This window comes from Ascaphus truei, chromosome 8 (genome assembly GCF_040206685.1).
Source record: "Ascaphus truei isolate aAscTru1 chromosome 8, aAscTru1.hap1, whole genome shotgun sequence".
NCBI lineage: Eukaryota > Metazoa > Chordata > Amphibia > Anura > Ascaphidae > Ascaphus > Ascaphus truei.
The window spans coordinates 50,794,920-50,813,243 of NC_134490.1; the positions used below are offsets into that span (position 1 = coordinate 50,794,920).

The 18,324-nt window shown below is 44.8% G+C and overlaps 1 protein-coding gene across 1 annotated transcript in view; it reads right to left on the reverse strand.

Moving 5' to 3' along the window:
- The window catches only part of CCDC186 (coiled-coil domain containing 186), a 73,428-nt gene that overhangs the window by 18,709 nt on the left and 36,395 nt on the right, over positions 1-18,324 (reverse strand). The window contains 6 exon segments of the mRNA XM_075611949.1: positions 2,160-2,240; positions 2,645-2,834; positions 4,421-4,676; positions 10,918-11,060; positions 12,326-12,412; positions 13,382-13,480. Of these exon segments, the coding sequence (XP_075468064.1) occupies positions 2,160-2,240; positions 2,645-2,834; positions 4,421-4,676; positions 10,918-11,060; positions 12,326-12,412; positions 13,382-13,480 (856 nt within the window).

Here is an 18,324-nt window from a genome sequence, read left to right on the forward strand (position 1 = left end):
AAAGTATTGCACTATTTTTGCTCTCGTGTTGTTTTCCTGCTCTACACTATAGGAGTACCTCATCTCGATGCAGGACTGGGTGTCCCAAACGTTTGAAAACATCTCATTTTACTACACAACACATTGAATTCATATGGCATATTTAACACATCTGCACTATATATTTTCTCTTTTCTCATTTTGTACCCAATTGGGAATTACTTGCGCTCGGACGTCCACTGCAAACTGTTTTAAGGGAAACTGGAAAATCCCTATCTACAAATTGCATTTATTCCCTAAGGCGGCGTCCATGCTGCCGAACACCGTGCGGAGGCATCCGCGCGCGGCGCGATCACATTCCCTTAAGGCATTGATCGCACCCATAGACCGCGCAGGCGACAGAAGGAGGGGGCGTGCGTTGCGCAAGGAATCAGTTGAAACTTATTTCTCGGTGCGACGGGCAGGTGACGTGAGCGGTTCACCCCAGCTCCGTGATGTCACAGACATGCCCCCCCACGGCTTTTCTACAATGTCCAGAAAACGCACCCGCTTCACGAGGGTGACGTCACGGACGCAGCCTAAGGGCTGTATCATTTTCTTCTTTGTATTTTTATTACCACATGGATTTATTGTAGTGATCATTTGCGCTTGACCATATTTTATATCAAATTCTATATGTGCCTTGAAGTTGTGCAAACATGAACATTTTACACAAGACTTGCAACACTTCTGAATTCGTAAAATATTAAAAAGACTTCAAGGCTTCCAAAGTTAGCGAAGGGTTAGATTTAGGGGAGGTTTGATTTGTAACGCAGCTCAAGGTAAAAACTTCCACATTTCTGTAGCAGGAACAATACAATACTTTGCTTTTAACGCTAAAAACGTCTTGAAGCCGTATTTGTCCCCATACAATTGTACATATCATTAGATACAAAACAAGTTAGCTTATAAGGGTTAAAATGCACAAGAAACAAAAAGGTGACACACTGTGTGCTCATTTGCATGTCATTACCCAGAATCCCTTGCTGCAGTGGGAGCACTGTATGCCAAGAGATAATGGGGGAAAGGCTGGGGGTTGCAGACCTGTCTGAGACATGTGAATGCGCTCACACGCGGGATTTCTATTTGCTGTACATATCATTGCAATTTTTCTTTGGAAGATTTCTAAAGGTTTCATAAAGGGCAGGTAAGTGATTTTACCATACAAATACATTTCAATTGCACGATCTAACAGACAGGTTTCAGCTTTGATATATACAGTATATCTATTAGGAGCTCCCAGGGAGTGAAACAACTTTCATGACACAACGAACAAAAGACATTGTAACTTACAAAGGATACCTTGCTGTGAACTGTTGCATTCCCACGACTGCTTTTTATGAAGGTATACTTTACGATGGATGTTTTACATGCGAATACATTGTTGATGAATACATATGACAGATTAGTATAATTAGCATACATTTTAAAGAGAAGGATATAAAAGCAAGTGTAGGGAATGAAGCTCGCCAATTTTATCTTCGCCCACCTGACTGCTAAAAATTATTTGGGGACGAAATCTTTTCATTTTTCAGTCTCAACATTTTGGGACCGAAACTAGAGTTATTTCGCAACATCAATGTCTTTCACCGTTACAATTTCTACCTAATCGAATATGCAAATGTAGGTAATACCACAAAATTGACAAAGAGCTAACAGTTTAAATGAAATATAGTGACAAGGACTTGCCATGGGCAACACAACACTGGTCCTCACTATTCCTATAGAAGATTAGTGCCTCATGAACAAAGTTATACAATACAAGGATACAAGGATATATTCTAGGAATTCAGAGTGGGCATCAAGCATGGTGTGATGCACAGGAGCGATATAGGTTCTGTCAAGGAGTACATGTCTTTTTAGTAGGCCGTTGAGTTCATAATGTCCATCACTTGCATCAAATCATTCAGAGACTTGTGAGATCTTGAACGTTCACACAGAACTACATATCTGTGCAGAACCCTCCCTTTAGTCCACGGGTGGCCAACGCCAGTCCTGAAGGGCCCCCAAGAAACCAGGTTTTCAGGATATCCCTGCTTCAGCACAGGTGGCTCCATCATAATGAAGCCCATGAAATCTTATTCCAATCTGCCAAAAAAACAGTTTTTACCCTGAATTGCTAGCATGGCCCTTCTTGTTACCTGAAGAACTAGAACGACTTCCCATGCTGCTCACTTCCTTATCATAGTTACCATTCTCCATCTGCTCCATCTTTTTTCGTGCTGCAGAGAAGAAAGCAGAAATGAGATGTAATGGGTGATACATACCTCCAGGGCAAGAGAAGAAAATAATATTTTTTTGGTCCTTTATGTCTAAATTCAAGTAAAATATACATTAAGGCCAATATTTACCATGGGGCACCTCAGGACACCTTCTGGCCCATTAACGTGAATAAGCTGTAAGGTGGCTTCCACACCTGGATGGTGCCTTATAGCGGGCACAGCTTAAACATTATGGGCCTAAATGCATAATCAGAATATATACACTAACTAAATGATCAGCATTTCTCTAATTAGCTGACTGGACATGCAATGTGTTTTTCTGTACTTTCATATCATGAAAGGTCATATGTTTGTTTAAAACCTGTGGAAGTGAAATGAGGATTTAAAAAAAAAATCGTTTCTACCTTGCTGAAGTTGCTTGGCGAGATCCTTCAGGTTGATCGCATGTTTACGCTTCTGGGTCGTCAGATCATCCTTCAGTTCTTCTACCAGGGTATTTAATGAGGCTAGTACCTTCTGCTGATTCTCTAACTCAGTCTGAAGAGCTTGGACTTCATGCTGCCGCTGTTGTTCCTCTACAAGTAGCCTCCCAGTCTGCAAAAAAACATAATGCAGAAAACCACTATATTACACGGATAAAACAGTTTTCCATTGAACAGAATGGTGCCGCAAACATAGCAGAAGCATTTCAATGAAAGCTGCACCAACACGAACATTCCTCATAGATGCGGATATGAAAAAACATTAAAAACCACAAAATAATGTTTCAGCACCATGGCACAAAAAGTTAGCTGGGTTAGATTTTTTTTAATAAACATACTATTCCTTCAACCCCATCTTGTATCACTTAAAGCAGCAATACTACTTTCCCCCCTTTTTTTTTTTTTACTTTTCTTATTTTTATGCGTCAATGTATAATTCTACATTCTTACCTAAACTTGCAATTGTTTGCTGCTCCTGTTATAAATCTGTAAAAATCCTGATTGTGTGCCTAACATAATGGCTGCATTTCAGTTCCAATCAATTCTTCAGACAGTGTAACTCAGCAGCTACAACATATCCTTATATTATCAAGGTATCATTATCTAGTGTACAGTTTACAGCTCAAACTGCTGGGAACATTGGCAACAAATGATCCCAAACAGAAAAGTGTGGCAAAGATCTTGCATTGCTTGGGAGGTGGGCTTAAACCTGCTATTGAAATCAAAGGATGCTTTAAAACTCTTTACAAATAGCATTAAAAGTTGAACTAAAAAATAAATAAAACTGTAACTATTATCCAATACTACAGAAAAACAAAATTTAAACCCCATAAGATTTCACACGTTTTGCTGCTTTAAAGGGAAACACATACAAATGTGTTATGCATTATTTTATATGGTTTGTTTTTTCATCATTTTATACACCCTTAGAATATCTTCCTATTACTCTTCACTTTCTCAAATAGATTTCTTCTACAATGTTTCTCAAACATTCCTTAATTGTGCACCTTACCAGCGCCCATGGCAAAGTGAGCTGTGCAGTCACTTGGGATGATGTGTTCCTTTGACAACTGCTCTATGTCACAGACTATATATATTTGCTATACGCAGCATATACATTCGACATTTGGGACAAAATCATGTTTACTATGAAGGACTTAATGAACCATAATCTTCTCTGACTTAGTTACTTTAACTGTTGCCCTTCATTAAAATGCAATGTTTCTGCAGAAACCCATCCGGTCATATATGTTAAATGCCACAACAGAATCACTAGACTGTGTCTGCTTGGCTGGTTGCACTTGGTATGTGGATGTGGTTTAACTAATTATTACATTTGAGAGTAGGAACAGCCTTATTAGTCATGTTACAGGAATTCTAGGTCCAAGGCTGATTCTGTGTCCAAGACTGATTCTAGCTACAATGCTAGAATATTACACAGGGATCTGTCTGTGTTGGTCTAAAATTGACCAGCTGGTAATAATAATAATAATAATAATAATAATTTATGAATGACTACACTGGCATATTAATATTATTCTCCTTGCCCAATGAAAAGTTAATAAGCTCACAGTAGTTTCAGACTCCTGCTGCCATATTATCCCATTCGTTATACATGTATGTCACGTTGCGCAGGTCAAAAGCTCCCAACAACCCACCAACGCCATTTGCACAAAGCCAGTTTAGTTGTTATCTTACCAGATCAGTGTTTGTCTGTCCCAGCTGTTCCACCTGGCTGTGCAGCTCGCTCTCACTATACAGGAGCTTGTCAAGCTGTGCCTGCAGGGAGTTGGTTTCTGACTGAATAAGGGCATTCTTACTGGTCAGCTTCTCTGTAAAGATCAGCAGCTCCGATTCTCTTGTCCGACTGCCTTCTATGTCTCTCTGCAGGTCAGAGATGATTGCGTTCAGGCTGCTCACATCTTCTCTTAAGCTTTCAATTTCTTGTCTGTCCCTTTAAAAAAAAAAGAAGTGTTTCTTGTGAAAACATGCAAACCATAACAGCAACACATTAACAAGGATCAGGAGAGCGTAGGATAGCAGTCCTACAACCAGTGCTCAAGAACTGGTGTGCGTCCGGATTCAAATCCTTCTTTGACAAAGTCCCGAGCGGGATGAAACGCATCAGAGTGTGTCTGGCTATGTGAATATGCTCGTTTTTTCATTAAATCAGCCGCTTTTTTCAAAGAGCTGCGTTTGGTTATTTTTCCTTGCTGTGCACCGCTTCTTTTGGATACTTTCTAACATTAACAAGGAAGATTGTAAGCTCTTCGGGAGAGGGACTCTTTTTCCTATTGTTTTAGGTCTGAAAGCGCTTATTCCCATAATGTGTATAATAGAATTTCACATGTATTACGACTGTAAAGTGCTATATAAATAAAGATATACATACAACACAGAGAGATCTTACCCCGGATACGCATTCTTGATTTCCAACAAACTTTCTGGGCAAAAAGAGAGTTAAAGCAGCAATCCCACCCAATTTAGTAAGCTATTGATTTAATTTTTATACAGAATTCAACATTTGAGGTACAGTGCTATTCTTAGCTCCAGGAACCTCTTGGTTCCCAAGATCTTTACGGATTTAGTTACCGATGTTCCTTCATGGACATTATAAACAGCAAAGACATATCAGGCACTCCAGTGCTTTAGTGAAGAAAAGAGATGTTTAGTGGAACAGGATCACTATGACCACTGGAGTGCCTGATATTTATTTGTATGCTATATATGTACAGGTCTCCCTGCTGGTTGCTTGATGTTAGGAACACCTGTGGCAGGACTGAGTGCTCCTAACCTTGCTCATTATAAGCAGCAAGCTGGAAGCTGCAGCATCTCCTCCTGCCCCACGCCCTTCCCAAATGATGTTGCGACTTCCAATTGCCCAGCGGGACCTGCTAGATTTGGCAGTCACTCATTTCTATAGAGGGACAGGAAACGCCAGCAAGTTAACCGGGAGCTAAAAATAGAACAGTTTAGCCTTGGGAGGACCTCCTGGATCCAATTCCAGTTAATTAAAATGTCTCGTTGGCATTGTTGCTTTAAAGTTCGTTGTAATCAGACATAAGCAAAAACAGGACAAAATATGGTTAAAAAAAAACAACACATGAAAACAGTTCAGTACCCTTTCCTGGGACATTTTGGGACCTAATTTTGCTTAAAATAACTAGTAACTGTTGCACTATGGTAGGGAATAATCAATATTATACTAATAAAGTGTGATCATTGTTTATATCCAGACTGAGTACTGTAAAACGTGTAGCTCCAACTGGGTCAGCATTACGGATTCTGAAGTTTAAAAAGCGGAAATGTCGTCAAAACATCAACCACAGCACAGCATTTCTATGTTGCTGCACACAGCTACAAAGCTCTGCACTTGCACTGCTTGCTGCACACAGCTACAAAGCTCTGCACTTGCACTGCTTGCTGCACACAGCTACGAAGCTCTGCACTTGCACTGCTTGCTGCACACAGCTACAAAGCTCTGCACTTGCACTGCTTGCTGCACACAGCTACAAAGCTCTGCACTTGCACTGCTTGCTGCACACAGCTACAAAGCTCTGCACTTGCACTGCTTGCTGCACACAGCTACAAAGCTCTGCACTTGCACTTTTCAGATCCACAATCAATTTCCTTCAATGGCTACGCTTATGGATTAATACTACATTTTGACATGAATATTTATATTGCAATGCATTTGAAAGCCGAGTTGAAACCACAAAGAGAGAAATAAGGAAATTACAATACAATTTACCCTTGCTTAAAATACACAAACAAAATAACACTTTATTGAGCTCACTCTGAAGAAAGAGAACTGAACAGACATGGAGCATTGTGTATGGAGTTGGCGACTCCTGTCAGCCGGCTTCAGCACAGATGGCTCAAATGACTGAGCCACCCATGCTGAAGCAGGGATAGCCTTAAAAATGTGACCTGTTGGTGGCCCTTGAGGACTGGAGTTGGTCGTGCCGTATGACATACACTTTAATGATCTGGATATTGTCACACTCTAATGTAATTATTTTCTTATAACCAGCACAGGCTTTGAAGCCAAGCTTTTCACATGCATCTCTCTCATGTACCATGATCTCTTTCTCATCTGGCGTATAACAGGCAGCGTGGAAGAGGCAGAGAGGAAATTGGAATATAGATATAAAACTACACTATGATGGACACTTGTGCCACTACCATATTTTGCATGGGGAGTGTATATCAATATGAACATACACTGTGCCTGTAAACACTGACATATGGATGTATTCTTTGCTTTATCAGTGGTGTTTCTGGAGGGAAGAAAAGTTAGCAGAACTAAAAGCAGAGACTTTTTGTTCTTTTATACCTGAACCCTTGCCTTATTCCACCGATGTCTCCAACGGGCACTTTCCCAATAAACAATAAATAATCCAGTTTTAAATAAGGAAATGTAGCATAATAAATATATATCGCCTACCAGTCATGGCTCACTGTTAACAGATTTCTTTAAACTCATTCCCCCACACAACATCTTTGTGTTTAATACATTTCTAGTCTACTTGTACAAAAAAATACTTCATATAATACAAGTAGTCATTGTGTATTTAGAAATAAAACTTCAGCAATACATTTTAAATGATTGCAATAAATAAAGATTCAAATGTTTTATGAAGTGGATGTTATGTATTAAGTGTTTAGGAAAGCCTTCATGTGTAATACATTTGGGAAGACCCTATAAGACCTACCTTGGAGACAACTGACATATTGGGTCATTCATTAGCCTTAGCTTCCACTTACAGCAATTCCATCCCAAACAAATGTTTTGGGACACAATCTATATAGATTGATTTGGGAGAGACCTTTTTAGAGTAGGATGATAGCAGATGGTGGTTTATTTGCAAGAGAGCTAATTAGAAACAAACATCAGTGGAATGCAATAATGTATCTTCTTGGGAATGGGGAGCACAGAATCAATGGATATGTGAATATGAATGCAATAATGCCTTGCCGTATTCCACTGTATCTAACCGGCTTTTCCCCAGTGTGCCGGCCAATATCTACTTTACCAAACGGCAGACTGCTGGGGTTAGGTTCTTCTCTTCCCAAATAAAGGATACCCTGTCCAGCTAAAGCAGTTATTGTGAATGCCCATGAATGTGCAAACAGATGTGAATATACATATTTACGTACCATCTTAAACAGTATGAGATGTTGAATACACAAGTGTTTTTCCCTCTATACAGTGGAGGGTTTTTCACACTTTATTTTACCTGCAACTACTACATTGTATCCGATTTGCAATCTGCTTCCAGTGCAGACAGCCACAAAAACAAGGTCTGTCTTTAATACCAGCTTTATAATACAGCTGCTTAATTACAAAAATGCACCATATGCGTGTGGTGTATAACAGTAAATTATAAAGCCAAGTAACCTATAATGCTATCACTTTGAGAAATATAATGCCCATCTAGCAATCCTGTTCATATGCTGTCACAATATCCTGTAATAAAGCAGAAATCCGTGCACATGTAACTTTACAATAAAAAAAAAAAGCTGTGTGTGCTTCTTCTTCTTCAGGGGAGTGATGGAGGACAATGACTGTGGAAAACATTTATACCCTCACCCAAACCCAGTGAAAACAATTAGGAGCAGCTCATTGTAATTAAAAAATAGCTGTGTGTGCTGTGCACGCGCATAGTAAGTGAAACTTCTTTGACTTTTGTCACAGAAATTGTATTTGTGTTGGTGATGTTTTAATTAAAAATCAAAATACAATTTCACTGACAAAACGCAAATAAATTTGACTTAGAATGCCTGTGCTCGGCACACATCCCCTGTATTAGTGCAAATAGTTAAGTGTGAATTCCTCGTGTGTGCGTGTGACTGAGTGTGTGCGTGTGACTGAGTGTGTGCGTGTGACTGTGCGTGTGACTGTGCGTGTGACTGTGTGACTGTGTGTGCGTGCGTGTGACTGAGTGTGCGTGCGTGTGACTGAGTGTGCGTGCGTGTGACTGAGTGTGCGTGCGTGTGACTGAGTGTGCGTGCGTGTGACTGAGTGTGCGTGCGTGTGACTGAGTGTGCGTGCGTGTGACTGAGTGTGCGTGCGTGTGACTGAGTGTGCGTGCGTGTGACTGAGTGTGCGTGCGTGTGAGTGTGCGTGCGTGTGACTGAGTGTGCAAGCGTGTGACTGTGAGTGTGCGTTCGACTGAGTGTGCGCGTGACAGTGTGTGTCTGAGTGCGCGTGTGTGTGACACAGGGTGTGTTTGACTGTGTGTGACACAGGAGGTGAGTACGAGTATATATGAATGACGGATGGCAACGCTGGGCCCCTCCTCCATCTTGATCGGGTGCTCGGTGTAGCAGGAAGAACTCTCCTTGTGAAGTTGTCCTAGGATGACTCGGGCCCCCCCACTTCCCCAGGGTGGGGCGGCTCCTAGTCTTCCTCCTCGGCCCCCCTTAGCTCCTAGGTCACCTCCTCCTGCTCACCTCCCCTGCACGGGGGGTCCAGGGGGAGAAGCAGGATCCTGGGACTTGGGACGGGCAGGATCCCTGCACGTCCGCCTCCCCCCAGATATCCAGCAGGGCGCGGGTCTCCATGTCAGACAGACATCCCGCCGGACAGGGGGTCGGTGACCGGCCCGGAGATCAGCTACAAGCAGGAGGCAGGCATGTGAAGCAGCGGCAGCGCAGGGAGGTCTCCAAGCCGTGGCGTCCGTGAGCATCGCCATGACTACCGCATGCGCGGCATGGCAGCGGACGTGTGGGGGGGAATGGCGCCGCTGCCCGCCACTTCTGCCCATGCGTGGCATCCGGCAGCGTCGCCATGACTACAGCGCATGTGCGGCGCGGGCAGCGCAGAGCTTGGCGGTGGCTGAATAGGTCCCCTTGCTGCCTGTACCCGAGTGAGATCAGCAGCGCATGCGCAGGGGGGCTCTGTGGAGTCTCCAGCCCGGCAGAGCGCGCGGCTGGGACAGGGAGCGGGTCTGGTCCCAGGAGCCGGTGCGGGTTGCCCCGGATGCCGCCTGTGCCCATCTCCACCTGAGGGAAATTGCGGCCGTTAGGAGCGGCGGCTGGGACAGAGAGCCCGGGGAGCCGCTGTACATTAGCAATGCACGTGGGGGGAATTGCGGCCATTAGGAGCGGCGCCGGCGGCTATCGCCGCCGCCGCCGCATCTGATTTTTTGAGCGGGTGTGATGTCAGTGTTGGGCTGAGCCAGAACACAGCCCGGCATCAACTGCCAGCACTGACGTCACATCCGTTTCATTTCTGTCTCCACAATCCATTTTTGCCCCAGTTCGAATGAGGTGCCACTAAGGAAGTTTCACTTCAAAAAATATAGGAGATACAAGGAAAGCTCGAGACTAAGCATGAAGATATAAATTCTAGAATGGCATGACCTACCTAGGTGTAATGTTGTTATTAATTTGATACCATTGATGTGACATGCTGCATGCACAGAAAAGCCTCTTCCATTAAAGTATTATAGACCCTTATGTCTTAAATGTAATTTCTACTCATACCATTAAAATCACAGTACCTACGGATTAGGATCGCTAATTAAATCTTAGAACTATCACACTTGGTTGGAAAAATGTTAACGGAATCCTCCCAAGACAGCATTACAAAAACCCCAAGGTCCCTAAAGATTCCTATATGACTGCAGAGGAAAGCACATCTGGGACCAGCGTACCAATCGAATGCACAACCCATGGCCGCACTACATAATATTGTAAATAAGTCGCACTGTGCTGAGAGATGTCACTCACTGGAAACAGAGCGCGAAAATGTTAGAAAAAAGGATCTTTTATGTTGCTCTGAAATAAAAGCTGAACTCAAACATGCTATTCTTAATTCTATGGTGCAAGGTTTCATTATTTCAGGGGTTCTCAACTCCAGTCCCAAAGATCCCCCAACAAGGTTAGGTTTTCAGGATATCCCTGCTTCAGCACAGGTGGCTCAATCGAAGACTGAGCCACCTGTGCTGAAGCAGGGATATCCTTATTACCCGACCTCTTGGGGAGTCTTGAGGTCTGGAGTTGAGAACCCCTGCATTATGCCAAAAGACACACTTTGTATTAACTGTCATATTAATGTACTTTACTGCTCCACGAAGAAAACAGAAACTTGCAAAACGTTTGTTTTGGTCTATTAAACATAATATTCTTTTTGCACTGGTTACACTTGTTAGATAGATGCCCTCCGCAGGAATAGCGCTTCACAATACCTCTGATGCCGTTCCTCTTGCTGAGCTACAACTTTCACCCGGTCCTGCAAATTCTGGATCTCAGCCTTCTGTCTGTTTATAAGTTCTTTGTACTTTGATAATTCTTCTTCTGTCCTCAACCGCTCGGCTTCCAGACACTTTACCTGAGTGACAAATCCATGTTGATGAATAAAAAGCTATAATTCTTAGCGTTCCTGTTCTTTGTTGGTTTGCTACACTCTGCACAGATTGACAGGTGACATATTACAGGCCCCTAATGCTTTGTGTTATTTTTGCTTTCTTGAGACCAACACTGCAATAACTATTATTTTATCTGTGAGTCATAGAACAGGGGAAGAAAACAAGACTTCAGGCACAGTATTAAAATAATGTGTGGCTCCAGATCCTTTGTATTTTAAGTTGTAAAGACAGAGGACAATGTTGTAAGGCTTCGGTGGCAGAATTGCACCTTACAATCAGCCTTTTAACTTGAAGCATAGTACAATAGCATTTCTGGAGACTTTTAGCCTCACACAATTAACTATTGTACATAGTATATTGAGCGCTGTTAGTATTTCAGTCGTCGCCTATTTGAATGAAGGTCTGATTGACTTCCTAAACCCCACCAAGCCTTAGGTTGCTGTTAGAGAAAAGGGCAGAACCGAAAAGCAAACATTACTCACACTAAAGGTGTTTAATACTAGCGATGGGGTAGCAACTCCAGTCTGCATGTTAAAATAATATTTTTTAATTAAATACTTGAATACCTTCCAGTTGTTTCCAATGTATTTGTTTTGTTATAATTACTTAGTGATTTAAGACTATTTCTCATCAGTAACTCTTCACTACCTCAGCAGCAATCCTCCTATTTGTATTCCTCTACTACGGGGGTGGGCAGCTCCAGTCCTCAAGGGCCACCAACTGGTCAGGTTTTAATGATATCCCTGCTTCAGCACAGGTGGCTCAATCAGTGCCAGCTACAGCACCGCTGGCTCAATCAGTAGCTCAGTCTTTGACTGAACCACCTGTGCTGAAGCAGGGATATCCTGAAAACTTGACCTGTTGGTAGCTCTTGAGGACTGGAGTTGGCCACCCCTGTACTGGAAAAAAAGAAAGTACATATCATATACAGGTTCTCTGGTCTAATATGCTGGGCAACATTGGAGGTATACTGCGCCAACACTGCCACTGCATTATATGGGAACGTTGCGATATTCTGAGTTATACTGGGATACATTGTGTAATCTGGGGGGACAAATCCCACATCTATAAGTAGAAGTATAGTTACTCTGATTACCCTATTAGGCACAGGACACGCTTTGTTATGGTGCTTCGGAGCTAAATAAGGTTGTTAATGACCATTCTGGGCAAAGCATTTAATGAAGCAATGAGACGACAGCGCTTGATTAGGGAGGCGGGATTAAGATACCTTTGTACGTAGTGTCCGAAGTTCGTCCATGCCTTCCGTAAACGTCCTTCTCAGGTCATCCAGTTCCTTTATTTTAGCTTGGTGAACCTAAACATTTTGATAGAAGAAAAAATAAAAATGAAAGAGACCTTATTAACAAACATGAGCACAGCCATCAATGTGCAAAGATTAGTCCACTAGCACGATTCTGTACAGGAGACCCCTAGTGCTTTTATTTCTGGAAACTGATGTACTATAACCCAGGGGTGCTCAACTCCAGCCCTCAAGCCCCCCTCGGGTTAGGTTTTCACGATATCTCAGCTTCAGCACAGGTGGCTCTTTAAGACTGAGCCTCAGATTGAGCCACCCTGTGCTGAAGTAGGTATATCCTCAAAACCTGACCTGTTGGGAGGGGGAGGGGGTGTTGAGGACTGGAGTTGAGCACCCCTGCTATAACCAATAGAGTGCAATACTTTGGGGTAAATTTCACATTTGGCTGTAAGGACAACACAAACCATGGGAATGTGCTGGGATTTTAAAAGCAACCCTTCCGGCAGGATTAGGGACTTTTGGTTCTCGACTATTTTGCATTGCAGTTTAGGATTGTAACCTAAATGCATTTGCCATTGTTGTGGGGGGGGGGGGGGGGATATCTGTATTTTGTCATTTCATTACAATTAAAAAAAATAAAAATAAAACAACCAATGATGACATGTACTGTACAGGATTTAGAATGTGAGCCCAGATATAGCAGGAGCTCCGAGCTCCAGCAGCTTGCAGTAACATGCTGGATACTTACACAGCTGGAACGAGAGCAGTTTGTAGTATCTGGGACATGGTCAGACTAATGGTATTTTGCCCCTGCTCTGGCCATTACATTATTCACTTGGACATTTGCTCCCACTGCACAAAACAGATCTCCAAAGAATCTGTGCTTTGAAACAGTTTAAAGTTTTTCTATCAACCCCCCGAGACGGCAGCCCACATGAGACAAGTATTGAGGTACACAGGACTATTCACCCCACATGCCACTGAATTTGCACAATAAATAAAACATGATAATACATTTATATTCACCTCCAAGTGGTCTGATTTTGCTTGCATTTGCCTCTCTAGTTCCACCTTTGTGACTTTGAGCTTCGCATCAAGCTCATTGGATTTTATTTCTTCAGATTCCTGGAGAGAAATATATATTTACTAAATATCATATACATTATAAAAAATACATGTTTATTCCCAACTCACACAATTCAGCACATAAAGCAATTCACAAGAAAAGTGAATAATGCTTTGAGCTCTGTCCCCTTCTCAAAACTTATTCCAGCAACTCATAGTTTGAATAGAAAGCGCTAAGCCGGGGGTTCTCAACTCCAGTCCCCAAGCCCCTCTCCCCCCCAGCAGGTCAGGTTGTAAGGATATCCCTGCTTCAGACACCTGTGCTGAAGCAGGGACTGACAGCCATCTGTGCTGAAGCAGGGATATCCTGAAAACCCTGAGCTGGGTGGGGGGTTATATTAAAGGAGTTGTTTAGCGCAGGGGGTCTCAACATCAGTCCTCAAGAGCCCCCCCAATAGGTCATATTGGGGGGGCTCTTGAGGACTGATGTTGAGACCCCCTGCGCTAAACAACTCCTTTAATATAACCCCCCACCCAGCTCAGGAGCAGCAAGCCAACTGTCCTCCGGGCAAACCAGTGGACTCAAAATGGCCCTGGGTCCCCCTGCCAATTCAAAGCTGCAGTGTCATCAGGTGGTGACGTAGCGGGTTTTTTGGGGTCCATGTTTGTAGTCCTAGCAGCAAAATTTGTAGTTTGTGTGTCAAACTTTGTATAAAATTGCTACAAATATCTGCTGAACCTCGATCTCAGTCCCTGGACATCATGGGACCACGGATTAGCTCCGGGAGAACCCCGCTTCGGATAACTAAATAAAAAATGGGGCAGGGGATAATATTTATACAGAAGTTTCTAGGGATTTGCAAACGAAACATTTAACACATATATGTTTATAGGGTACTAGTGACAGGCATAGACATGCTACATTCCATCTGTATACATAGGATTCAAAGTATATTCTTATACAGACTAAGATCAATAGGTATATGAAAGATGCCATAGAAACAGGCACATATGCTACGAGCTATACTATATATGCACAGAAAAATAGGGGAATATATATATGCAACTGTGAAGAGCACCATCTACTTTCTCAAATAAGAACTGGTAGTCCATATGAAGAGATAGATCTATATATTTAAACTTACACAGTCTTAGCAAGCTCAAAACACAAAGCCCGTGTGTGTGTGTGTGTGTGTGTGTGTGTGTGTGTGTGTGTGTGTGTGTGTGTGTGTGTGTGTGTGTGTGTGTGTGTGTGTGTGTATATATATATATATACTAGCTGAGAGACCCGGCGTTGCCCGGGATGTAATTTTGGGGGGGCCGACGACAGGGTTGGGCTTCCCCCGGGTGACTGGGTGACTGACTGAATGGGTGGGTGACTGACTGAATGGGTGGGTGACTGGGTGACTGACTGACTGGGTGGGTGGGTGAGTGAGTGGGTGGGTGACTGAGTGGGTGGGTGACTGAGTGAGTGGGTGGGTGACTGAGTGAGTGGGTGGGTGACTGAGTGAGTGGGTGGGTGACTGAGTGAGTGGGTGGGTGACTGAGTGAGTGGGTGGGTGACTGAGTGAGTGGGTGGGTGACTGAGTGGGTGGGTGACTGAGTGAGTGGGTGGGTGACTGAGTGAGTGGGTGACTGAGTGAGTGGGTGGGTGACTGAGTGAGTGGGTGGGTGACGGAGTGAGTGAGTGGGTGGGTGACGGAGTGAGTGAGTGGGTGGGTGACTAAGTGAGTGGGTGGGTGACTGAGTGAGTGAGTGGGTGGGTGACTGAGTGAGTGGGTGACTGAGTGAGTGAGTGGGTAGGTGACTGAGTGAGTGGGTGGGTGGGTGACTGAGTGAGTGGGTGGGTGACTGGGTGAAAGTGGGTGACTAGGTGAAAGTGACTGGGTGACTGGGTGGGTGTGTGGTTGGGTGGGTGTGTGGGTGACTGGGTGGGTGTGTGGGTGACTGGGTGGGTGGGTGGGTGGGTGACTGGGTGGGTGGTTGGGTGGGTGTGTGGGTGACTGGGTGGGTGGGTGTGTGGGTGGGTGGGTGTGTGGGTGACTGGGTGGGTGGGTGTGTGGGTGGGTGGGTGTGTGGGTGACTGGGTGGGTGGGTGTGTGGGTGACTGAGTGAGTGTGTGGGTGACTAAGTGAGTGGGTGGGTGACTAAGTGAGTGGGTGGGTGACTAAGTGAGTGGGTGGGTGACTAAGTGAGTGGGTGGGTGACTAAGTGAGTGGGTGGGTGACTAAGTGAGTGGGTGGGTGACTAAGTGAGTGGGTGGGTGACTGAGTTTGACTGAGTGAGTGGGTGGGTGGGTGACTGAGTGGGTGGGTGACTGAGTGGGTGGGTGGGTGAGTCAGTGAGTGGGTGACTGGGTGAAAGTGGGTGACTGGGTGAAAGTGACTGGGTGACTGGGTGACTGGGTGGGTGTGTGGGTGACTGGGTGGGTGTGTGGGTGACTGGGTGGGTGTGTGGGTGACAGTGCGTGGGTGGGAGACGGTGGGTGACTTACCTTGACCCCGTGGCATCTGGCTGGGGCAGGAGGTGAGTTCGGGAAGCTGGCGGGGGGGCAAGAGTGGCAGGAGGCCCGCGCCGCGCTTACCCTCCGTCTGGGAGCCGGTGCACGTGAGCAGGCGGACCGCGCCGCGCTTCCCCTCCGTCGGGAGCCGGCGCACGTGAGGGGGAGTGCAGGAGGCCCGGGCCACGCCTCCCCTCCGTTCCTCGTTGTGAGCAAGGGGGGAGGAGCCTGGAGTTTGCTGCTGAGCAGGAGGGCCGCGCTTCCCCTCTCCGGGAGCCGGCGCACGTGAGGGGGAGTGAAGGCGGCCCGGGCCGCGCCGCGCTTTTCCTCGTTGTGAGCGAGGGGGGAGGAGCCTGGAGTTTGCTGCTGAGCAGGAGGGCCGCGCTTCCCCTCTCCAGGAGCGGCGCACGGTGAGGGTGCGGCTGGGGATGTTGCGGAGCGTGGGGATTTGGCTGAGGTGGGGAGGGGGGAGAGAGTGAGGGGCACCGGGAGAGGAGGGGCACCGGGAGAGGCGGGGGGGGGGGGGTGTGGAAGGTGTGCTGCGGTCCAACTGACGGGGGAGAGTGAGGCCAAGCAACAGAGTGTGTGTGTGTGTGTGTGTGTGTGTGTGTGTGTGTGTGTGTGTGTGTGTGTGTGTGTGTGTGTGTGTGTGTGTGTGTGTGTGTGTGTGTGTGTGTGGTCACTCCGCCTCAGGCCAATGAGAGGTGTGGGGGCGGGCGGCCCAAGGGACCAATGAGATTTCCCCTAGATGCAGACAGCCATACAGTGCTTTCACAAATATATAATAAGATATGTGTGTGTATGTATATATATATATATATATATATATATATATATATATATATATACATACTCACACATTTACTTGTGTCAATTGGAATGCTACTAGGACAGTGATCTAATGCAGGGGTGCGCAAACTAGGGGGCGCACTGCGATTGCAGAGTCCGCGCTCTTCACCAAGGCATTTCATTTAAAAAGCCGGGGGACCGTGCGAGACCTCTGCAACTCAACTTACTGAGATTCATCCGGCTTCAGGACGCGTCTCCATGGCAACGCGGCACCAAATGACACCGCGGATCATGTGACATGACCCAGCGGCGTCATTTGACGCCGCACTAAGATAAGGGGGGGGGCACGAGCACCGGGGGAGAGCAGGCAGGGGGGCGTAGCAACAAAAGTTTGCGCACCCCTGATCTAATGTATACAACAGAAGACATTATTAGGGCACTTCTGGTTTTTAGCTGCACTGTAGCTCACACATACTGCATCACATACAGTACTTCTTAATGTTAACCCATCAGGCCCCGCATACATGCCACGCACCCCACGCTGTTGGCTGCAGTGTTGTGTTTCCTCTTCTCTCTATGCAGGGGAAGAAATACGTAAGACAGTATAATATTGGTAGTGTAGGACCTGCTGACACGGGTCACCGTGACGTGATCGCAGGCCTGAAATGTTTTGGCCAAAGTATTGAACTAAATGACCTACACTTTATACAGATAAAATACATAGTAATGTACTAAATAAAATGTCATATTAGGTGCATCATTGGGATATAGAGATGTGAGATTATATATATATATATATATATATATATATATATATATATATATATATATATATATATATATATATATATATATATATATATATACACAGTGGTCGACAAATCACCAAAAAATCTACTCGCCACCTAGTACCAAACGTGTGCTACTTGGGCCAATAGGAGCTCACCACGATGTTAAATCCACTCGCCCGGGGCGTGTAAATGTATAGGTTTGTCGAATATCACATGTCTGTGAGTGGGTTGACTTGCTTTGCTAGTCCCATGCTGTGCTTAAAAGCTGTGTGCACGGCGATGCATCTGCTTAAATGGGCTCCATGTGTATGGATATTCCAGGCAAAAGGTGATACATTGTGTGCTCATTGGCATGTCATTTCCCAGAATCCCTTGCTGCAGTGGGAGCACTGTATGCTGGGGATAATGGTGAAAGGCAGGGTTGCAGACCTGTCTAAGACATGTGAATGTGCTCACAAGTGATATTCTTTATTGGCTATATGCTAACAGTGGAGTTTTTTTGTTGCCTTTTTCACCCACCATAACTTAAAATGTGTAATGGTAAACCTACCCAGCCTAGAAATATTGCAAAGCAAGTATAAACCAACCTCACACTGATGATACCCATCAAGGTTGAAACATGTCTGTGAGTGGTTTGACTTGCTTTGCTAGTCCCATGCTGTGCTTAAAAGCTGTGTGAATGGCGATGCATTTGTTTAAATGGGCTCCACGTGTATGGATATTTCAGGCAAAAGGTGACACATTGTGTGCTCATTTGAATGTAATTTCCCAGAATCCCTTGCTGCAGTGGGAGCACTGAATGCTAGGTGATAATGGTTGAAAGG